This window comes from Diadema antillarum, unplaced genomic scaffold (assembly GCF_040938485.1).
Source record: "Diadema antillarum isolate AM-2024a unplaced genomic scaffold, OU_Dant_1.0 scf00000071, whole genome shotgun sequence".
Lineage (NCBI taxonomy): Eukaryota > Metazoa > Echinodermata > Echinoidea > Diadematoida > Diadematidae > Diadema > Diadema antillarum.
This window is the reverse complement of record NW_027270960.1, coordinates 8,120,292-8,146,022: the sequence shown is the minus strand read 5'-3', so window position 1 is coordinate 8,146,022 and position 25,731 is coordinate 8,120,292. Positions and strand designations below refer to the sequence as shown.

Here is a 25,731-nt window from a genome sequence, read left to right as displayed (position 1 = left end):
ATTCAATGCATATTATAGTGTAGACAAAAAAAAAAACTTTTTCGTGCATTTTCATTTTGTGAGTCTTGGCTCACGAAATTCTCTAAATTAAAATGCACGCAGACTTTTGTGGTTTTACTGTACCGAAGTTACAAGCCAATTTCAAGAAGTCTGCAGTGACCTTCATCTGCGCATGCTCAGGCTATAACTGTGCAATGGCTTTAACAGTACCTGCCATATCTTTTTTTTTCTTTCTTGTTAGCTTTACACTGCATTTTGTCAAGACAACAAACTGTGGTAACAGAGTAACAACTTACATGTAGAAATATTTGGTAATTTCTCTTATGCACGTTACTACTATTCATACACTGTAGTTCGTTTCAAAAATGGAAAGCATTTGTTATTGATATGTACACCAGGGCTCGACATTATTAGCGGTGGCCCAGTAGCTTCGGGCCACTTAGAGTTAATGTCAGGTCCACCAAATTTCTTTTAAAAAAGCTATCTTTCAGAGCCGGCGCACTGTTTTCAAAAGTGTGGGGGCTCCGGGTTTCATGAGCTAACAAGCAAAAAAATTAAAAAAAAAAAAAAAAAAAAAAAAAAAAAAAAAGGGTCCTCAGCTCATCTCTACCCGTCCACTTCCGGGTTTCTTCAGCTGACAAGCCAAAAAAAAAAGGTCCTTGGCTCATCTCTACCCGTCCACTTCTTATGTATTCCTTTGTATGGTGCACAAAAAGTGTGGGGGCCCGAGCCCCCACGGCCCCCACGGCTGCGCCGCCCCTGTCTTTTGGTGGCAGGATCGGGCACGTATGATTCAAAATGTATTATTATGTTTCCGTTTATTCCAAGCCATTGCATTTTAGATTTAAAGATTTTAGATGCCTCACCTGAATGGGCCACTAGAAAAAAGAAAGAGTTAGTGTCAAGCCCTACGTACACCCTTAATATATCTGAGATCTCCAAATTACATTCTTGGTACAAATGTGACAAATAGATGATGCAATCTAATCTCTGAGCCAGTGTTCAGGATGACGAGTATTTAGCAACGGGTTGTGATGAGTCATGGTCAACAGAAAACTGAACCAAACATGATTGATACCACTCAATTGCAAAAATTTTACGCAAATATGATTGGCGGTGTGTCAGGCACGATGACATACATAATATTATGAAGCCATCTTCAAATGACACTTGAATGATATGGGTCATAGAAGATCCTCTAAAATGTGATTTTTATCATTCTTTTTAACTGTAAAAATTGCCTGTATTTGGACGCTATTTTTAAGCTGTTATTACAACAAAACAAAAAAATAATAATAATAAAAAAATCAGTGATCAACTGCTACAAGTTTCCTGTCAAAGGTTTCATATTGAATATAGTATATAAAGAAAGCCCCAGTAATGAAATTCTATTCTTTTAAAAGAATCGTGATGCAAGGTACATTAATATTCCCCAATAGATTTTTTAACGATCATAAAATCTGCTTATTGTTTCCTTGTTCCAAGACCCCCCCCCCCCCATCCATTTCATATGTTGCTCATTATGCGAAAAAAAAGAAAGAGAGAAAGAGAGAAAGAAAGAAATAAAGTATACCCTACCATCCTTGGCTTGGATCCACACATTCAGCACATTTCACATTAAGATGCAAAACCTTGATTTGCGGCAGTATATTATCGGTATGATATGACCTTAATGAGTCCCAGCTCAGTGCCATGTATTATCTGTTGACATTTTCCGCCTTCACGCGCAATTATTTCTCTATCCTTCGCATAGTCTGCTCTTTTGGCGCCTCTCGTGCGCGCTGCGCTCGGCGAATGCGTCTCTCCTCCCTATTCCTTGCATATTGTTTGTCTGAGACTTGCCCGATGGCGCCGCCCTTTGCTATCGGTTCCGCCTCGGGCACGAGTTCTAGAACCTTCTGGATCAGCTGTCGCCGCTCGATCACGAACGTGCGATTGCCGTGCTTGAGTTCGATCGTCCGTTCCTCCGCCAGTGCGCGTCGCTTAGCCTCCCGCTCCAGCTGCAGGTAGTCCCGCACGCTGTGAACAGCATAGTTGGTCTGGTTCATCAGCTCCCGGTACCGCCGAAGGAACGGCGAGTCCAGGGGCTGGTCGACTTCATGATCTACTGGCCACGATGGATATCTGTGGCGATCAGAAGAAAATGAGGAATATAATATAGCTATCGCTCATTCAGAGGTGTAATATTCCACTTGACATCCCCGCCCGCAGAACTTAATTTTCCCGATGCGCGTAGCGCTGAGGGAAAACATTGTCTCGAGGGTAAAGTGTATACTCCAAAGGGACTGTCAAGTGGTATAATGATAGACAGAGCAATATTTGTTATATGGTCAGTTTTACGGTAAAGGGTGTAACTTTCAATTTTTAGCCTTTTGCCCACCCTGAACACATAGATTTACAGATCTCAAAGATTTTTTCCCATGTGAGTCACCTTATGAGTAGCCACCTTGGGTAGCATAATCAGGTCCAGGTATTAATGCGTTTTGTTTTGACAGTCACATATGTACCTAAAAATGACTATTTTGTTGCATTGAAATTTATATAACATTTTTGAAATGTTAATAATTTTCTACAGCAACTGCAGAGATCTAATTTTTTATGTTAAAAGCATAGTTGTATGGTCAATTGAAATGACCAAATTAGTTTGGTTTGTATCTGGCCCTTTATTTTAGAATACTATGACTTCAAATTTGAGGTTTCGGAGGCTTCATTTTCCGTTAACAATTGTTTACAAACTTTGATGGACAGTAATGATCAGTGGATGTGTTTTGGTTACTTTCTTTTATGCTGAAAATAGTAAGGTACAGCTAAACTTTAGACTTACATCAAAGTTTACTTGATTCTAGGGCTATTTGAAATTTTGTGATAATTTTATTCCATCAAGTGAAATTTCCGTTAGCAGTTTTGAAGCCTCCGAAACAAAGTGTTTAGTCAAATAATATGAATATAGATAAGAGAAGTGACCTAATCTATATGTCAAAATGTAGGATATGGGGCCCTAACCTAATAGACCAAAAATAGTTAAGATCCGCCAAACTCTCTGAAAATAGGAGACAATACAAATTTTCCGTTAACACGTGAAGCCTCCGAGATGCATGAAGCCTCCGAAACAGCAAAAACATCTAATTTGACATTTCTGATAAATTCTTTGAGTGTCTGCCCCAAATTATGCCATGAAATCATCAACAGACATGGACAGACAACAAAAATAATAACAAACATTATGATACTGCAATAATTTTTTGAGCTAATACACTTTATAGAGAAAAAGTGGTTTCGGAGGCTTCAAAAGGATGTTAACACTGCATTTTTGTGATTTTCTCTGGACAAAATCAAATTAGATTTATTGTTCACCCACCCAATGATCGCTTATGACATATCTAAAGATATTTAATCACATTCAGTGTTCTGGCTGCTTTGTCTACTCACCAATATAGATTTACTATACGATTTACCTATTTTTCTTAAACAGTGCAGACGTGTCACACATAACTCACCTTTTCATTCAGCAATAAAATATTAGCAGATGAGGATGTTGCCCCACAAATATGTTTAAACAGTGTATATCAACTAAAAAAGACAAATTTACCCATCACTTTCTACATAACATACATGATTTTCATAAAAACATAAGGCATACCAGATTAATTTTCCAGATGTTTCGGAGGCTTCATTTTATGTTAACAGCATGTAAATGGAATGTTTTGATTACAATTTTGTAATTCTAAGTCTATCAAATAACTGTTTGGACTGAATGAGACTTAATGATTCCTCAAGCAAGGTGTAGATAGTTGTTTAAATGTATGAAAAGCATTTATTCTGTAGGTTTCCTTTTGAAACAATGGAACAGGCTAGATATTGTGAGTAATGAAAGTGACTTCCAGCTTGCGTGCATGCCCACATCATGCAACAGTAGTGCAACAAAGCAAGTAGTTGTGGATACATCAATGTTCATAAGTTGGATAACTCATTTTTACTCTTGAGAGAAGTTGAAGTGTTGTGACCATATTTGTATCACTCTTTTGACTGGTTAGACTTTGATAATGAAGAACAAACAATTGATTATTTAGTGTTAAATACACTTTTTTTTTAAAGAACTGAACACTATTCCTGTCCTGAAGATTCAAGGACTTTAATAGATGGTTATTCAAGAGGGAAGCATACACTTAACTAAGAAATATATTACTTTTGAATTTAAGGTTGTATCTTTTATGCATGATCCAGAGCAAATGGTGGAAAATACTTTTTGGATTTTTACACTTTCGACTCACTATCATCTGAGTATAATAGTTTCGAAACACAATCTTTTACATGTCCATTTATAACCCATTGACAAATCCATTCCATTGTTACTCACATGGCATTTGTTTTTGCCATGTACTAAAATCTTGACTTTTTCAGCTTTCCATTTCTTAACAAGTTCTTTGGCTTTCATTTCCAATACTTATTTGGAGGAAAATAATTAATCAATAAATTTGTGATTGGATTTGACAATAGCTAACATCTTGCAGATTATCATTTCTGTGGTGTGACTTGGATCACAGGGTACTGTTTTGGAAGTTTGACATTTGATTACTTCATTCAGACAGGTTTTCATATCAATCTGTATGTCAGATCTGAGGCATGCAAGGTGCAACACAATCTTGATACTATACCCTATTTTCCATACTTTATCATGCTGGCAGTGACCACTTGACTATTTTTGATTAAACAAAATGTAACTTGTGTTACGAAACATCTCTTCGCATACATGTGTGAGACTCTATGACATGTTTGCGGATGTAGTTCTCAGTGCAGTAAATGGACAGTAATGGTTGGGATAGGATTGTTTGTAAATGACATATAGACCTCTACTTATAAATAGCCTGTTGCCATGGGGTACATGTAGTTTACATGGGTGGGTGACTGGAGAAGTTATGTTCATGACGAACAATATTGAAATGATTGAAATCTTTATAATCTGTTTAGTCCTGGCTTTTCTGGAAAAAGTTACAAGCCCCTAACTATTTTGAAATTCAAAGGATTAAAACTGTAGTCTGTGGGTTCATATACTATTTAAAACAAACTTGTGGGTTTCTAAAAAACTTAGATATTTAAACACATTAGCTGCTTTTCAATTTTTTGCTAAAAAGGTTGTCATTTTTAGAAACAGTAAAAGTTCTGTTAGCAATTTCTCAATGCGTACCTTCAAAAACAGGCCTCCTAGCTGTCACAGGAGTCACACAAACTGGAATTTTATAACATAACTATAAAAAAAAAGCCTTTGAAGAATTAAAAAAAAAAGAAAAAGAAAATGATATGAAACAGGGGTGACTTGTATACCACAGAAAAAGAAAGTAAAATTCTAACTATCATATAATATTATAGGGAACTATACATTTGGTCAACATTTTTTTTTAATTCAAATTCGTACACAGTCATGGGTAGGGTATGTACATTTATCTTTTCAACAGGCGATTCAAAAAGATGACTGGGATCTTGACCATTTCAATTTCTATTGAGCTCCATGATAATATCACCAATATATTGATTATTCCAACTCCATTTTGATGATGACAGTTTGATGATGACCCTTACATGGAATGGCTGATCGGTGTTTAAGATTGCTGTTCTATAACCATGATCACTGCATTTGATAGCTATAGTAGGGGATATCAGGCATGGTCATATATGCAAAAGAATGTTTATAAACCTTTTTTCCCCTTTCTATATTTTACAATGCTATGTTGTAATCTGACCGTCATGCCATCACATAGTCTATTTTCTATCCCTTTCTCATCAACAGTTGAAATTGATTTCACATGTACATATGTATATAAAACAATTATGATGGGTGGTTTATGTCAATATACATCCCACAAACTGCACTTATAAAGCAAGCAAACATAATCTTTGCATTAAGTCTATAGCTACAGTTCTAACTCATTGAAAGTAATTCTTACTGCATTATGATGAAAAGTTTGACAAATGCATACAGCTGTTCATGTGTGTAGCCTAATCATGTTCTGCATTGCCAAAGTCATGGATATGCAAATACAGTGTATGTATACAACTGAGCATAAAGATTTAAAATATTTTTCTTTGTCTCTTAACATATATGTTGGAAGGTCTTTTTTCTGCATACAAATAAATACTATTTTACATGTTACAACATTGTTAGTTATTTGGAAACAATCAGCTGCATTAATGTACTTCATATCACCTTTAAAATGGGCCATTTTTGCATGTTAACAGTCATGATGAAGCCTCCGAAACATGCGTTGCTGCTAACTTTAAACCGCAAAAAAAAAAAAAAAAAAAGATGTTCCTAATCAGTGTACTTTTATTGCTACTGTTGCAGCTTCCTTTAGAATCATATTGCCTCATGTAATGTCATAAATTCGAACTGAGCATTGCTCAAAGTGTACACGGTTTGTTATTCGCTTTTGTGGAAGCCAATTTCCTTATAATAATAAGTACATTTTGTATGAAGGGTAAACATTATGCACTGCCATAAAATGTACATCTGTATACTGTTATTCACATTTTATTGATGCCTTGTTCTTATTCTAGCATGTAGTGATAGTTGCTTACTGTAGTTTTATTATTTTAAGTGAATACAGGACTAGAACTTTGTGTTAGCAGTTTTGAAGCCTCCGAAACACACTGCTTTGTTAACTGAAGCCTCCGAAACTCACAAGTCTGAAAATTTCAACTTTGTCAAAAATAATCAAATTTCTTTGGGATTTGGGTTGATAAATGTTTGTTACCAAGAGATTATTTAGGGCTATGTCTAGAGTGACTCTTGCTTCTAGAACATTCTTTTAACTTAAAAATAGTTTGTCAGGTACCATTTTTACCTTGAAATTTGAAGTTCACATCCAAATAATTGCAAGAGCGAATATCTGTTGGGGGAAAAGTGTTTTGATATTTCAAATATATGTTCACAGCAAATGAAAAGTTGCATTACCTCCACCATTTATTTTCATTTGGTTGCTGTGGGTGACCAAAACATTCTTGTTGTTTTTACCTAAATTTATCTAAAATTCCATAATAGTAACTTCATTTTTCATATTTAGCCTAAGAATTAAGCTCTGGAATGACAAAATATTGAAAATATAGACATTCCTATATAAAATAAAAGCAAAGATAAAAATGGAAACACAACTTTAATTTTTGACCCTTGCCACATCAAAGTTACACCCTTTACTGTAAAACTTACCATATTAGCTGGTCTACATAAATATACATTAACCACCCCTCTAGTTCCGTCGGCAGGCAGTGAAATTCTTGAATATACGTTACCTGACATGACGTCACTGCTCGCAATGTAACGATTGCGATAGATCTGCACTATATAGCTTCATTAGTCACGTGATTGTAGTACTTAAGACCAATTATCGACCAGCGCGCTCACACACACACACACGCAATCGCAATCGCAATCACAATCACAATCACAACCCTCCAAAAGGAAGAAAAGGTAGATCCTTTTAAGGCGAAAACCCTTCAAGACGTATAAGCATCTTCATTGTAACAATTATGTTCAGAAAAGAAGTCTCTTGTAGACTTGTAGACTCAATATACTAGTACAAGCCAACTGTAGTGACAGAAGTAATGTAAAAACACGTAAAGGTGAATTTCATTTAAATCTGATCCAAAAAAGAAAGTTACGGAATTCTCGAGCGTTACCATGACTCTGCGAAACAATGAGAGCGATCATAATGAAAAAAAAGAGAAGCAGATTTGGTGCATTAAAAAAAAATGATAATGAACGGGAGAGGCCATCACATCACCACAGCATCTAATTTGCATATATGAATGTGACACGATTATCTCTCTGTTGGACAAACGTGTGAGAACCCCAGATATAATTTGTCTCTCCCTTCGCTCGAGATGATTGATATCCGACTGATAAGTCATTAGTCATTACGAACACTGCCGAAAACAAAGACAAAACAAAATATAAGAGAAACCATTTTGAGCTTCCAGGAAAGCAAATGACATATCAACGTGGATGCACTTTGGATTGTGGCAAACGTTACTTGAAACTGATGGAGTGGTTGAGCGTCCATCGCTTGAAGATAGCTTTCTCCGTGATGAACAGGTGGCCCCCGTCCAGGCGTGTCTCACTCACGTTGTAGTACGCGCACTCCTTCATCCCGTGCGGCTCGTAGTAGTGGTAGGGTACGCTGCGCGTCTCGTTGCTATAGAAACAACAAATATGAGTGATTATTGGTACTAGTCCATGGGCCAAGACCCGAAAAATGGGTTGTTGGTACCATCTGAGGTGGCACAACCTTTTTGGTGTCATTTTGTTTGTCGGGCATAGATATGCTTATCAAGCTATGATAGCATTTCCAAATGAGTAGCTTAGTCATAATAAATGAATTTTTAACCAATTTGGTCTCGTATTTATATCCCTATACTTCTGAATCGAAACTAAACCGCTATACAAAGAAGAGCACTGCCTTCTGTATGTCCACAGGTGTTCTGTTGTAAACGCGGTGCGCTTAGTCTTTATTCAAGGCAGCGAAGGGAATATCCAAAGGGTTATGATGTCCACAGCTGTCACGCGGTGCGCATAGTTCTTTATCTAGACCTATGTACCGTTATCATATCTAAAGTTCCTCATAAAAGGGATTATCTATACTGTTTTTATACCACCCTCTCAACAAATACATCAGTAAACAAAAATCACTCTGTTCATTTACAATGTTATTTATTATAATGTATTGTAGTGTACCGGTACATTGTTTTTGCATTATCTTTCATTATTGGAGGGAAATAAAGCGACATTGGCGTGGTATCAGCGTTTTCACCGTAGCGTTTTCGCCGGAAAATGATAAATAATTGAAAGATACGGTAAAATTCACGAGGAATTGCTTTTGTTGTTGTCCCCGCCGAACGAGTTCGAGCAGGGGACTATGAAACGGGCTCCGTACGTGTGTGTGTCCGTGTGTCCGTCCGTCCGTGTGTCCGTCCGTCCGTCCGTGTGTCCGTGTGTCCGTGTGTGCGTCCGTGTGTGATCAAAATCTTCAATTTGCTACTTCTCTGTCATTTATGAGCCAATTTTGATTCTGTTTGCTTTATATGATAGCACTACATGGGAGCTTTGAAACTTCTACACAGAATTTCAGTCGTGACCTTTGACCTTGACCTTTGACCTATATTGTACATTTTGCTACAAAATGCTACTCCTTCGCCATTTCTAACCCGATTTCGATTCCGTTTGCTTTATGTGATGGCACTAGGTGAGGGCTTCAAAACTTCTACACAGAATTTTGACCTTTGACTTCTTTGACCTTTGACCTTGATTTTTTGACCTATATTGTACATTTTGCTACAAAATGCTACTCCTTCGCCATTTCTAACCCGATTTCGATTCCGTTTGCTTTATGTGATGGCACTAGGTGAGGGCTTCAAAACTTCTACACAGAATTTTGACCTTTGACTTCTTTGACCTTTGACCTTGATTTTTGACCTATATTGTACATTTAATTGCTACGAAATGCTACTCCTTCGCCATTTTTAACCCGATTTCGATTCCGTTTGCTTTATATGATGGCACTAGTTGAGGGCTTCAAAACTTCTACACAGAATTTTGACCTTTGACTTCTTTGACCTTTGACCTTGATTTTTGACCTATATTGTGCATTTTGCTACAGAATGCTACTCCTGCGCCATTTCTAACCCGATTTCGATTCCGTTTGCTTTATGTGATAGCACTAGGTGAGGGCTTCAAAACTTCTACACAGAATTTTGACCTTTGTCTTCTTTGACCTTTGACCTTGATTTTTGACCTATATTGTACATTGGCTACAAAATGCTACTCCTTCGCCATTTCTAACCCAATTTCGATTCCATTTGCTTTATGTGATGGCTCTAGGTGAGGGCTTCAAAACTTCTACACAGAATTTTGACCTTTGACTTCTTTGACCTTTGACCTTGATTTTTTACCTATATTGCACATTTTGTTACAAAATGCTACTTCCGGCGGGGACATATGTTACGCACCGCGTAATTTCTACTTTTCCTTGTTGTTGTTGTTTTTAGATAAAAGGATATACACTGTATCATACGCTTTGGATATTCCCTTCGCCGTCTAGAATAAAGACTAAGCGCTGTGGACATCATAACCTTTGGATATTCCCTTCGCTGCCTTGAATAAAGACTAAGCGCACCGCGTTTACAACAGAACACCTGTGAACATACCATAGAGCTGCATTTTACAGCTCTATGGAACATACAGAAGACAGTGCTCTTCTTTGTATGGTGGTTAGTTTCGATTCAGAAGTATATAGTCCATGGGCCAAGACCCGAAAAATAGGTTGTTGGTACCATCTGAGGTGGCACAACCTTTTTGGTGTCATTTTGTTTGTCGGGCATAGATATGCTTATCAAGCTATGATAGCATTTCCAAATGAGTAGCTTAGTCATAATAAATGAATTTTTAACCAATTTGGTCTCGTATTTATATCCCTATACTTCTGAATCGAAACTAAACCGCTATACAAAGAAGAGCACTGCCTTCTGTATGTCCACAGGTGTTCTGTTGTAAACGCGGTGCGCTTAGTCTTTATTCAAGGCAGCGAAGGGAATATCCAAAGGGTTATGATGTCCACAGCTGTCACGCGGTGCGCATAGTTCTTTATCTAGACCTATGTACCGTTATCATATCTAAAGTTCCTCATAAAAGGGATTATCTATACTGTTTTTATACCACCCTCTCAACAAATACATCAGTAAACAAAAATCACTCTGTTCATTTACAATGTTATTTATTATAATGTATTGTAGTGTACCGGTACATTGTTTTTGCATTATCTTTCATTATTGGAGGGAAATAAAGCGACATTGGCGTGGTATCAGCGTTTTCACCGTAGCGTTTTCGCCGGAAAATGATAAATAATTGAAAGATACGGTAAAATTCACGAGGAATTGCTTTTGTTGTTGTTGTTGTTTTTAGATAAAAGGATATACACTGTATCATACGCTTTGGATATTCCCTTCGCCGTCTAGAATAAAGACTAAGCGCTGTGGACATCATAACCTTTGGATATTCCCTTCGCTGCCTTGAATAAAGACTAAGCGCACCGCGTTTACAACAGAACACCTGTGAACATACCATAGAGCTGCATTTTACAGCTCTATGGAACATACAGAAGACAGTGCTCTTCTTTGTATGGTGGTTAGTTTCGATTCAGAAGTATATAGTCCATGGGCCAAGACCCGAAAAATAGGTTGTTGGTACCATCTGAGGTGGCACAACCTTTTTGGTGTCATTTTGTTTGTCGGGCATAGATATGCTTATCAAGCTATGATAGCATTTCCAAATGAGTAGCTTAGTCATAATAAATGAATTTTTAACCAATTTGGTCTCGTATTTATATCCCTATACTTCTGAATCGAAACTAAACCGCTATACAAAGAAGAGCACTGCCTTCTGTATGTCCACAGGTGTTCTGTTGTAAACGCGGTGCGCTTAGTCTTTATTCAAGGCAGCGAAGGGAATATCCAAAGGGTTATGATGTCCACAGCTGTCACGCGGTGCGCATAGTTCTTTATCTAGACCTATGTACCGTTATCATATCTAAAGTTCCTCATAAAAGGGATTATCTATACTGTTTTTATACCACCCTCTCAACAAATACATCAGTAAACAAAAATCACTCTGTTCATTTACAATGTTATTTATTATAATGTATTGTAGTGTACCGGTACATTGTTTTTGCATTATCTTTCATTATTGGAGGGAAATAAAGCGACATTGGCGTAGTATCAGCGTTTTCACCGTAGCGTTTTCGCCGGAAAATGATAAATAATTGAAAGATACGGTAAAATTCACGAGGAATTGCTTTTGTTGTTGTTGTTGTTTTTAGATAAAAGGATATACACTGTATCATACGCTTTGGATATTCCCTTCGCCGTCTAGAATAAAGACTAAGCGCTGGGGACATCATAACCTTTGGATATTACCTTCGCTGCCTTGAATAAAGACTAAGCGCACCGCGTTTACAACAGAACACCTGTGAACATACCATAGAGCTGCATTTTACAGCTCTATGGAACATACAGAAGACAGTGCTCTTCTTTGTATGGCGGTTAGTTTCGATTCAGAAGTATATAGTCCATGGGCCAAGACCCGAAAAATAGGTTGTTGGTACCATCTGAGGTGGCACAACCTTTTTGGTGTCATTTTGTTTGTCGGGCATAGATATGCTTATCAAGCTATGATAGCATTTCCAAACGAGTAGCTTAGTCATAATAAATGAATTTTTAACCAATTTGGTCTCGTATTTATATCCCTATACTTCTGAATCGAAACTAAACCGCTATACAAAGAAGAGCACTGCCTTCTGTATGTCCACAGGTGTTCTGTTGTAAACGCGGTGCGCTTAGTCTTTATTCAAGGCAGCGAAGGGAATATCCAAAGGGTTATGATGTCCACAGCTGTCACGCGGTGCGCTTAGTTCTTTATCTAGACCAATGTACCGTTATCATATCTAAAGTTCCTCATAAAAGGGATTATCTATACTGTTTTATACTACCCTATCAACAAATACATCAGTTTTAAACAAAAATCACTCTGTTCATTTACAATATCATTCATTATAATGTATCGTAGTGTACCGGTATATTGTTTTTGCATTATCTTATATTGTTGGAGGGAAATAAAGCGACATTGGCGTGGTATCAGCGTTTTCACCGTAGCGTTTTCACCGGAAAATGATAAATGATTGAAAAATACGGTAAAATTCACTAAGAATTGTTTTTGTTGTTGTTGTTGCTTTTAGATAAAAGGATATACACTGTATCATACGCTTTGGATATTCCCTTCGCCGTCTAGAATAAAGACTAAGCGCTGTGGACATCGTAACCTTTGGATATTCCCTTCGCTGCCTTGAATAAAGACTAAGCGCACCGCGTTTACAACAGAACACCTGTGAACATACCATAGAGCTGCATTTTACAGCTCTATGGAACATACAGAAGACAGTGCTCTTCTTTGTATGGCGGTTAGTTTCGATTCAGAAGTATAGGGATATAATAACGAGACCAAATTGGTTAAAAATTCATTTACTATGACTAAGCTACTCATTTGGAAATGCTATCATAGCTTGATAAGTATATCTATGCCCGATAAACAAAATGACACCAAAAAGGTTTTGCCACCTCAGATGGTACCAATATCTGGCCTGGCCCATGGACTAATAGGGATATAACAACGAGACCAAATTGGTTAAAAATTCATTTACTATGACTAAGCTACTCATTTGGAAATGCTATCATAGCTTGATAAGCATATCTATGCCCGACAAACAAAATGCCACCAAAAAGGTTGTGCCACCTCAGATGGTACCAATATCTGGCCTGGCCCATGGACTATACGGGCTGGTCAAAATATATTGTACAATTCAGCGATTCATAAGCATACGGATCACGTAATATGGGAAAACATATTCTCATATTACTTTATACGCTCTTTTAACATTTTCGTGACAGCATATGCCAAAATACCATGTCAATCGAGGAAATTATTTCAACGCAGTAATAATGGAATATTAAGTTTTAGTATTCTATGCAGACCTTAAAATCAAATGACTGACAATATATTCAGAGTTTGGTAGTAAAACGGATTAAGTGTCACTTTTGATCATTTTAAAGGGGATGGCTAGTAACTGATCAGTGGGAATGCTGGGGGATGATTGTTCCAATCCTTGTGGGATTTATTTAAGAGTACATTATATATCTATTGTGTGAAAATTATTTGCTTCAAAATGGTCTCATATTCAAGTAATGTGTAGTTTGATGGTTCCAGGCTAGCATGCCTGTACAGTGACGGGGCATTAAACTGCACATTACTTGAATATGAGACCGTTCTGAAGCAAATAATTTTCACACAACAATAGATATGTAATGTACTCTTAAATGAATCCCACAAGAATTGGAACAATCATCCCCAGCATTCCCACTGATTCCAACTGATCAGTTACTAGCCATCCCCTTTAAAGTAAGTCCATTAGGCAGAGCAAACTGAAACCTTTCCACCCGATACCTAACTTGTGACATAATAAAGAATAGTCTTAAAGTTACGATAAAAAAAGTCCTACAGTTTCTGATTATTGTCTTTGCTTTTTAGTAGCTTTAATCTCAAATATCTCAAAGAAACAAGCATGAAGTTAAGTCGTTTTGCGATCAAACTCTTCACTTAGGTGAACACACTGTGAAATGCGAATCAGGAAGCGGTGTTGGATGCTCTCCAGGTGCAACAGCTGCTTTGTGCTGGTTGCGATGCTGAAGTTGACAGCATGTGTTCTTAAAGTACAAATGTATTTTTTTCTACTAAACCCACATAACATGACACACAGACAGAGACCTTTGTTGTCAACGAATACACAGTACGCTGCATAACCTCAAAAGTTGAACGTGCTATTTCGGGAAGGTTATTGAATCTCTTTAGGCCTCCTTTGTCTCCAGATTTTATTATTATCGCTAAAAAGATTTACAAACTCTTAATTCCTTCCTGATAACCATGTAGATACTCTGCAATCGCACGATCACGTAATCTACGACAATTTTTCTTAAAATAGGACCTTATAATTATAACACTGTTACACATCATAGCAGCCGTTTGCATCAATCTTCGCGGAAACTAGATTTAAATTCAACAAGTTTACTCTTTGAGTATAGTGGTACGTAACGTATACTGATGAGTTTTAATATTACTAAATATGTTTTCACAACCACATTGTGGGAAAATTTATGGACTGTGTGATTCACTTTCTGTCCTGACAGCAGGTATATGCCCTAATGGTTCATCGCATCTACAAATCCCGTAGAAGTTTGTACGTTTGTGGTAGCGAAAATGTCATGCGTAGTGGTAGCCACTGTTCCATCGGAGAACCGAAGACAAACGATAAAATGCTTTACAAGTATACCTGCTATATACAAGTATGATAGACCCTACCAGATATACATTTATGAGTATGGTGCAAGAATCGTAAACTGAAGCGATAACAAAGATAGTGATGTCATGTCATTCAAACCAATAAGAATCATGCAGTTATCAAGACGCCGTTCGATGCGTAAGACCTATGTCGTCATTTATTAACAACACGTGATAATTTCTTAACGTTAATGCTGCCAATGCTTGTTAAGCCTTTACGTATTACTCACTGCATATAATTATATTGTTATTATGATTACTAAAATCATCATTGGAGGACTCGTCATCATCAACTTTGACGTTAACACTGTCGTCATCAAAATCTGCTGGACTCTGGTACGAGTAAGTGAAATTTTTTCCGCCGATCAAACTGCCTTTTTTTCTATACATGTACTTCGAAATATATCATAGTTATATCAAACCAAGTCAGGTCAAATCAAACATGTCCAAACCTAATATCGGAGCAGTAGTCGTCATATGCCATCCCGTAGACGATGATGTCGTCACAAATGTCGATGGCGGCTAGCATGGTAAACCAGCCCGTGGACAACCACGTGTTCGCCTGTTGTCTGTGTGGGGATAGATAAAGTGAATTTTTAGCGTGTGGTGAATGGAGAACGAGCCATAGAAAGATATACAGACTATGACGAAGAAGAAGATTCATTGTAATGAGTCTGGAAGCACTTTGTGAAGTCTTAAAAAAAGCTTATCCTTTTTCTGATGTATAGGACGGAAGTTTTGTAAAGCGCACAGAGATTGTATAATACATGACTGTGGGGGATGCGTTATATAAATGCAAATTATTAATAGCTACGTTCAGATGGTGATCCTTAACCTCAAGGATAAGCTATATGGGGCGCCAAGTGTCGCATGGTCGATTTCGTTACGAATACGAGTAAATAATTATTCGTCGACAAAATGACTGATTTCGTAACGAAATCGACCGTGCGACACTGGCGCCCCATAGACCTTATCGTCGAAGTTAGTTTATCCTCTAGGTTACTGATCACCGTGTAAACGTAACTAATATAATCACCAAGTTCACCGTCACCAAACGTTGCTCTATTTCCCTCTGAGTTTTAGTGTCATTCCAGATATTATTATGCTCCCTGCGTCATGATTTTAATCTTTAAGTCTCCACCTGGTTTAACATGCTAGCCCTTCACTTTTTTTCACTTTATAGTCTATGAGAGTAGTGAGGAAGGCCCTGTAATCGTTTAAATAAAAACTAATTACGAAAAAAATATCATTCTCACTGGTAAGAATTGAGTAGCGAAACAAAATCGATATCATGGCTGAGAAGTATGTGGTTGACATCCCCCACGAAAGTGTCGTGACGCGATTCATGTAACGGCAAAAAGTACGTTACGTCACAGGTCAATCAGGCTGACTTTGAGAGACCACTATCAGTGCCGAGGTGGCAGTTTGTAACGTGCTTTCGACACCTTCATTTGGTTAGTACGTGTGCAAATATAGGATGATCCCATAACGTTACATTGCCAGTCATCATAATCGGTGAACGATTCCTTTGAGAAAGGTGTTCCCGACACATCTTTTTTTCAAGATTTCACAAAATTTATGCGAATGATTGCTAATAAATAGGGGTGAATATTCATTAGTGGAACTTGCTGATATACAAACTCACCTAAACCTTTCGCAAATCGTCACGAAAATATTTTTAGCGAATGACGATTTAATGATTTCCCATCAAAACTTGTAAATATTTATGTTGAAACATTACTTCTGTAAATATTGCAACGCTTCAAAACTGTAAGTAATTATACAGTGGAAACTCGATATAACGAGATGGTTGGGACCGAGTCATTTTCCTCGTTATAGCCGATATCTCGTTATATCAGTAGGCATAAAAGAAGGTATAAAATAAATACATTAATTTGCACATGTGGGACTACCCATCATATTTCAATCAATACTGATAACTTGATATTGAATGTGAGGGAATTACTCACCTTTATGAGTAAGAAGATGTTTTGGCCAAGGAAATTCAATATCAAGAATGTACATGTTTCTTATTAATTGTAGATGTTTGAATTTGTAAATTTATATAGCTTGCGATTGTATCAAGATCGTTTGTGGATTGGTATGTGGTTATCGTATGGGTGTGTGTTGTGTGGAAAGCTTGAATATGGTCTGCATAATGCTGTGTGTGTATGTGACACATTCTGTACATTACGACTGCGTGTGTGTGAAAACGGGGAATTCCCTAAGTAGAAGACCAATCACAGCATCAGATTGCCTCACACCTGCTAAACGTCATGATGATGTCATGTATACATATGGCCGTCCCACCACATTTTCTGCATGTATCAGTGTGCGTGCACACACACACTTCACACGTACAACATGCAGTGCTAGCTGGAGTGCACTGAAGAAAATGATTATGTGTGTACAAGACAGTTTTTGGCGCATCAAGCCTTACAATCTCGGAAGATGATAGCACAGGCGAAGTAAAGCTTTACCGAAGGCATTTTGCTTTACCTCGCTATAGCAGGTTTGATTTACTATGTTTTCCTTTGTTTGGAAGTCAAAAAATTTCTCTCGTTATAGCAGTTATTTCGTTATAGCCGATCTCGCTATAAGAGTAGCATTTTACATAGACTTGTGTGGAAGGAAATTTGGGACCGAGAAAATTTCCTCGTTATAACCGATATCTCGTTATAGCAGTGTTCGTTATACCGAGTTTCCCCTGTATCATGATTGTATTGTGAAAGGACTAGCCTCGACTAACCTGGTTGCTATCCCTGGCTCTTTTTTTTTTTTTTTTTTTTACCAACAATAATTTTCTTTTACTTTTGACTATTTTGTGATTTATTTTTTTTTTAACGGTGCTGTTGTGTGGTATATTTCATTTCATTTCATTTCATTTCATACATTATTTGCTTATGGGGATGGATGTCAAATTCTGTTTCAATTTTATGCAACACTGCATACTATAGAGAGATACGAAATTTCGAAGAGAATAATATACCTGCTCACACCAGTCTCCTTTCGAAAGACTCTCTCTGCGTAGTGCATCTGGTCTGAGCTAAATCCGTAGAAGTTGACCTTAGGGTAGAGATGAGCCAGAAGGACTGCATACCTGTACTCACGATCCTGTAGCCTCCGTACATTCACCTGTTGCATGACATATACACAATAGCTATAGTATAGCATACTTATATTATTATACCAATATTATTAGATATTTGTATCACGAATCTTTTCGAGGTGAATAGATTTTATGCATCACACACAGTACAGTACTGGAATGAAATAGATTTGGCCACATCCAGCAACTAATGAGAAACTGAGATTCACATGACATAGCTCTGCCAAACGACTATCATGAGCCGCTTAGATTCGTGCGAAATCTTGTAAAATGCACCACGACGGCACTCATGGAGATTCACTGTTTGTATATCAAATATGTCTCATTTGATGAATCTCCGATTGTGATTGGGTAAAGAATCTAAAAGTGCAGTTATAGTTTTCGCTATACTGCCCGGCAGTCAGCTATAGCGGTTTTTCAATATGCGCGTAAGATTTGTTGCGCATTGTGAAATCATACTTTCTGTTATTTCTCTGACCAGTGGGACGACAACTTCATTTCTTTGTCTTAATTTAGCATAGATATCTCAATTAAGTGGGATGTGGTATATAAAACAAATATCGACTTCTTCGTTACGGGTCACAATTAAAACTATTTGCCATCGGTGATTTCTCGACAGTGATAGTTTTATAACCTTGCACCTCAAAGCGATATTTTGTATACCCGGTACTATTACCCTGTTCATCCAGTTAATGAGTAGGTACTCGCTGCGGGTGTCGTTGTCCTGCAGCAGCTCTTTTCTCGCATTGTCCGTCTTCTCAAACGCCCTGGCTAGGTTCACGTGGGCGATCGACCGCACCGTGGTCTTCGAGCCGACGTCGCGCTCGAAGCCACGAACGGGAGCGCTGTTCATGCGGAAGACGCACTCGGCGGAGTCGATCTCGTGCCCGGCGTCGGTCTTTAGGAGGTGGCCCGAACTGGAGACGACGGCACACGAACTGCAAGACAGACGGAGAGGCTGAGGAATGAGAAGAGAACATGCAGATCGTTTTACTTCATCTCAATCAGAGTTAAACAATTCAAACGAGCTGTATCTCAAAATCAAATTTACTCTCTCAAGAAACAATAATGCTATCATTAGTACTTAAAGGGATCGTATAGTTTTGGTTGAGACCTAATTTCAGGTTTCTAACATTTTTTTTTTGGTGAGAAACCGAGAAACCTCTATTGAAATACGAAAGAGCGTGTAATTCCACGAGGAATTCAACGTTTATTTGATGAAAATTGGTTTTGAAATGGCTGAGATATCCAAAACAGAGCGATTCTAGTAAAGTGTGGGACCCACACTTTATTACGATCGCTTTCTTTTACTTTGTTTTTGGATGTTTCAGTCATTCCAAACCCGATTTTCATTGAATAAACTTTGAATTCCTCCTAAAATGGTATGCACTGTACTATTTCGTAAGTGTTTTCTTGGTATCTTGCAAAAAGTTAAAAGCCCAATTCTTATCTCCACCAATACTGTACCATCCCTTTAACATCGTGCTAGCGACAGAAATGCGATACTGCTGCAACAACGATGAAAGTTATGTTATTTCTTGCCGCAATTTTATCATAATTATAATAACAATGATGAGGACGATGGTGACGGCAATTATAGTAATGATGAAATAAAAATGATAATGATGATAATAGTGACGGCGATTGCTATACTGGTAAATGTTTACGATTATAATTGTATCAACAACTATGGCAATAAGTAACAGGAATAGGAAAAGGACAAGAAAGTATATACTCAAAGAAGGAAGAAAGATGGGGAAAGGGTGCATAACACTAATCATACTGCATTAATTCCTCCGATACAAACTCATTACGATGAAATCGGAATGAAAACAGCATTGATATCTTCTGAATCTTCAATCAACAGTCAGAACCGAAAAAAATGCTAGGTTCACATTTTGGGGTTATGACAGTTTGGTCAAAAGTTGATCATCAGGACGCGTAAAGTGAGCGTATTTTATTAGTATACTGTTATCAAGAGCAGCAACACGTTTTGTTTAAATTTTGTGAATATATATATATATGTTAATATGTATATATATATATATATATATATATATATATATATATATATACATATTTACATATACATAATAATACAGAGTCAGGTGATATTGTGAGAGATTCTTACCTGGCCAGACAGAATATTCATGTACCCCTCATGTTGCTTGTGCTGCACGGGGCGAAATTCTTGCCAATGGTCGCTGAAATTTTGACCAGCCACGGGAACCACACTCCTTGGGGTCCATTTGGACAGAAACCTCTTACGATTGATTCGCTGAGCTACAGTACTTGTCGGTGCGGTGAGGCGATCCTGTCGGTGGATGAAGGCTACGTAGACCAGCGAAATGACGACAGAGTATGCTACCGTGGCAGCGAGGTACCGGATTGGGCGCTGAAGATTGGTGAAAATTACGAAAGTATTTTATTCGCGGCTTTAATTTAATTCATTTCAATTCAGTTCAATTCAATTCAATTCAATTCAATTCAATTCATTTAATTTAATTTCAATTGAATTGAATTGAATTCAATTCAATTCAATTCAATTCAATTCAATTCAATTCAATTCAATTCAATTCAATTCAATTCAATTCAATTCAATTATTCACTAAGCCAGTTCGGAGCTTAGCTTATATGCACGAGTGTGAGTAAAAATGACCTTTCTTTTCAGTAAAAGGTTAGGCACTTTTCTAAGCGATAAAAGAAAGCTTGCCCCGGGGATTGCCCGACGTAACAATTGGAATTCATCAGTCATGTTCTAACAATGGATGAACTTGAGTACACCAGATGACCAGAATGGTCCATATCATTATTAACACCTGGGAAAGCGGCCATTTAATTATTTTGCATTGAATGTGTAGGCCTATATTCATAATCAATGACAATCTTTTTCCATTGATATTGCCAAATACCAATTATGCTGTCAGGTGGATGTCCTGGCAGGCACCTTTTTTTAAGGAGAACATCAATAATCATACATCACAAATGCTTATTCTATCTCAGTGAATTTAAAAAACAAAACAAAACATGCCTGTTGGTACAAATTACTTTCTTTGTTTTCTACTCATGCTTAAAGTGGAATTCTAGACTGACTTATTCAATATAAAGTAACAATCCTTCTATACCAAATCATTGCAGTGAAAATGTATACACAATGACAATTTACATACATTGAAGGAGGCATAGCACCGAGACAGTCATTTATTTTACTATTACACACAGGAATTTTGTACAATCAAGTCTAGAAATCATGTTCTGATTCAGCAATGTTTGTAAATGTGGTTAATTCATTGTTTCCTTGATTTACGAAATGCGACATAGTTACATTTGCCTGAATTTGCAGACTTGTTATTTTTTTATATACGCAATTGCTGATTTTCCAATTCAAGTTCAAGTTCAAGTTTATTTAACCAATTCATTAAACATTTGACATTTTACAAAAGGATACAGCATTAAGAATAATGAATGGATAATGAATGTGCTTTAATTACACAATATAAGATCTTAATGTTTTCATCTAGAATAAAACAGAACTCGGAGGATGATCTATGTACGTGTAAATCATTGATATATAAAAGGAATAAATGTGGACCAACTAATAAGCATTGAGGTACACCAAAAGTAATAATTCTTTTCGGGGCAGTTAGTAAGTGTTTGAATCCAGTGCATTGCTCACAGTTTATAAAAAGGACCGAATTCGAAAACTTTTCTTTTTTTTTTCACGAAAAACGTTCTTTTTTTATCGTAAAGTCTAGAAAAACAATCTTGTATGAGCTACGGTGTCAAATACTTTGGACAAGCCGATATACCCACTAAACTTAATGATCTTCAAATGCATCAACAATCTTATCAACGAACTCGAGAAGTGTCATTGAGATTGAGAGTCCTTTGCGAAATCCATATAGGTATACTGGTTAATTTATGGCAGGGTCTATATCATTTTCCCCCGGAAGATATATACACGTACTACAACATATATTTGCAGTAATAGTTTGAAATAAGAAATGACAATACTAATATTGACCAGCAATTACTCATTATTGATTTGTCACCCTGTAAATATAGGAGTGACTTTCGTTATCCCAAGCTATTAGAAATGTTGGTGTTGGCTTTATTCTGAAGTGGTAGCTGCAGGCGGTATATTTTATTATCACTTGTATTTTTTATGGTTAAAAAGACAAACAAGACTTGTGTATAGGCTTGTATGTCGTAGTAATCTAGTCATAGACATGATAGAGGCAATAGTATAGCGGCAATCAGTGTGAAGATTGAATTATGCAACACAGCATTAATATAACATGCACACGTACATAGCATCACCAAGAAAAGGAGGTAATGTTGTGAGTTGCGTTTGAAACCAGAAAATGAAAAGAAGCTTAAAAAAAAAGAGAATTGACAGAATAAGACAAAATGTATAAGGAAAATATCTATATAACTACCTACCATCTTTGCAATGATTCAATGGTTGGCTGGGAGCACACAAAAGGATTTAATACTGGTATGCAAACATGGTCCTTTCCGGATTTTCAACCTTCTGGCAACATCCTCCCATTTGCCTACACAAAGACACACACGAGTTACACTATACTGTTTATACTGTCGTTTATTCTCCTTACAGATCCTCGTGTTCCGATAAATCCGTATGCCTCAACAGAAAGGGCTTGAAATAAAACGAAGCCCCGTTATTTTTGTCTCTTTTATTAGCATGCAAACTCACTTGAAAGGTAGGAGGTGGCGATAGTAGGTGGGGGGGGGGGGAGGGGGAGGGGATAACCCTGTCAAAATTGACTTCGCAAAAATAATTCTTTGACAAATTGTTTCCTTCCGCTCGAATTATGCATGTACATTGAGATGAGTTCAAAGGTATAAGTCATCGGGGCTCGTGTTCAGAAATGTCCGATTTATTTTGGAGCTTGTCATAAAAAAGAAGAGCTGTTCTTTTTTATATTTTGTTTAGCATTTATGCAGTTTGAATTAAAGCAGGCTTTTAAAATAGATTATGTCTGCTCTTGGGTAAGATGTAACCTGTTTGATAAAACATTAAATGCTTGATACAGACTCAACCACAAAAACAATAACCACAAAATATCTAACTCCATGCGTAAATAAGTTTTTTGCTCTTGTTGTTGTTTTTTTAATCATCAAGCCTAACGTCAACAAACATGGATAGAAGCATATTCGTATGAGCACAATTAAACGGTTTGGAGTTGAATTACCAGGTGCAAGGTTGACGACTTTTCATTACAGTGATCAATTCAACGACAACAAAAACTGTGATATAGCGACTGAATAAGGACATTGCTCGTTCGTGCATTTTTTTGACAATCATCATGAAAATATATATAATCTCAAAAATGGTTACAGAAGATTTACACAATCGCAGATGCGAAATTGAGTAAACCAAATTCATTACAGCAAACATATTTTCCCCGTTACCAACTTGGTTACCGAACTTTCCTGAGGCTTCAACAAGCAGATCTTGCGAGTTTTAGACATTTTGTCTCCTTTTTAATCTATACTCGTATCGTCTTCGTCCGTTTCCAGACAGCAAATAAGATGAGAAAAGACCATCAATATCATTTTTCCCCGGGGTTAGTGAATTTGAAGAGAATGTGGTTCTTTATTGGACTGAAAATGTTCAAAGAACGCCGTTCAATAATGCAGATTCAAATAATATGAAGAGGGTATACAATGGTATATCTCTTTGGAATAACCGTATTTGTTATTGGAGTGTGTATGTGTGTGTGTATATATGCGTGTGTGTGTGCGTGCGTGTGCGCGCGTGTGTGAATGTGTGTGTGACAGACATACATGCTGACACACGGAGTATATAGTGATTATATTTCTCTTCATTTACGACCTTTGATATGGAAATATTCCATCAATAGTCTGGCATTCAAAGATAGTACAGATAGTTTGATATCAATACGGAAAATATGTGGGAATTTAAAGCTCCATATGTTTTAATCCAACTGAGATCGTGGCGACATATGCTATAATTAGATGAGATGATGACGTCATCACCTCACAAACCTCTCACTGACGTACCCACAAATCTTGACAAATGTTGACTGTTTGAAATTGACGACAACGAAAAACATTTAAGCTTCTCATCAATTTAGTTCATTGCAGTCTTGAACAGTGGTGAAAATTAAGATGGACAATCATCGAGTATGGATATATAAATGTATAAGTATATATATAATATATTTTACAATATATTCACGTACAAAACATGCAGTTTGACAGTATATAGTGAAACGAATGACATTATCCATATCTCTTTGGGTGTGTGCTTGTGACCATTATCATCATTTCATGAAACGTCTGAAACTTTTAAATTCCTTCATTTTCTTGTGGTTTATCTTAAGTTCACTTTTTTTTTGTAACACATCTATCATTCTGCTTATTTGATTTAACTTAATTTTATTAGAGTGAATTAAGTTTTCCCGTTTTCCCCGAAGACCAATTCCTATTAGACTCCATAAAGGATCCACCAGGTTGCTGTACTCATTAGGTTAAACATGGCGATGACATTGCACTCCAAGCACAAAAATGTATAAGGGGGGAGGGGCGTAGGAAGAGGGGGAGGAGGAGAAGAGGTAGAAAGGGGTGGGGCATGGATGGATGATGACGCAGTGGCGAACATGCAACAATGACCGCAATCTTCACACGAGGAGATAAAATTGGCTTTGACGTGTTAGGAAGCTCCGCAGGGGTGCAGAATTATACAACGTATAGCACTCCAGGGGTGTGTTCCCCGGATGTGATTTATAGGGACGGAGCGACCGGAGGGGGCAGGGGGAGAAAAGGTACGACGATCAGAAGGAAATAGGCTATAATGGGATGGTAATCGGAAATGAGGCACGACCAGATGCTACTTTTTAGCTCAATTCCATCACATCTGATCTGCAATCACCGTTAGCAAGCCGCTACCGACGGCTATACTATCATATCTACACACGGATGGATACCATGTACGACAGATACAGTAATGACCGGTGATTTTAAATCATTACGTGAATATGTTTCACTGCCTCTTTCTTGCCGATGTTTCAAGAAAATATACATATATTTTTTTTTTTTTTGTACAGAGACATTATAATAAGAATTTCGACGGTTTCAAAATTAATAGACGTAAGTGATGATTTCTTTTTTTCTTGAAATCAACCCAATTTACTTGATATTATTTATCATATTTCTAAAAATAGAATAATATTACCTGTAACAATGTATGAGTATACTCTCTAAAAAAAATCGAGTGAAAATTTTCACTCTAAAAAGAGTGAATACAAAAAAGAGTGAATTTCGAGTGAAATTGGAGTGAATTTTGAGTGAAAATGCTCATTTTCACTCATTTTGGAGTGACGTCAGGGATCACTCCAAAATCTTCGAGTGATCCCTGACGTCACTCCAAAATGAGTGAAAATGAGCATTTTCACTCAAAATTCACTCCAATTTCACTCGAAATTCACTCTTTTTTGTATTCACTCTTTTTAGAGTGAAAATTTTCACTCGATTTTTTTTAGAGAGTAGAATCATGGTGTTTGGTAGATTTAAAAGAAAAGATAACCAAGTCTTACTTTTGTAATATTGTGTAGATACATAATTATGTATCAAGTCGTAATAAGGCGACCGAAAGCAACATAGATATCATGAATCAAAGGTTAAGGCGCTCATGTTTTTGCGGCAT

General features: G+C 37.1%; 1 protein-coding gene across 1 annotated transcript in view; it reads right to left on the bottom strand.

Moving 5' to 3' along the window:
* Window positions 1-1,730: 1,730 nt before the first annotated feature.
* Window positions 1,731-25,731, bottom strand: part of LOC139717057 (alpha-N-acetyl-neuraminyl-2,3-beta-galactosyl-1,3-N-acetyl-galactosaminide alpha-2,6-sialyltransferase-like) — a 33,284-nt gene continuing 9,283 nt past the window's right edge. Inside the window, exons 2-7 of the mRNA XM_071628567.1 lie at window positions 20,170-20,433; window positions 18,715-18,996; window positions 17,919-18,064; window positions 15,382-15,498; window positions 8,025-8,186; window positions 1,731-2,124 (exon numbers count right to left, since the gene is read on the bottom strand). Of these exons, the coding sequence (XP_071484668.1) occupies window positions 1,731-2,124; window positions 8,025-8,186; window positions 15,382-15,498; window positions 17,919-18,064; window positions 18,715-18,996; window positions 20,170-20,433 (1,365 nt within the window). The remainder of the gene's footprint in view (window positions 2,125-8,024; window positions 8,187-15,381; window positions 15,499-17,918; window positions 18,065-18,714; window positions 18,997-20,169; window positions 20,434-25,731) is intronic.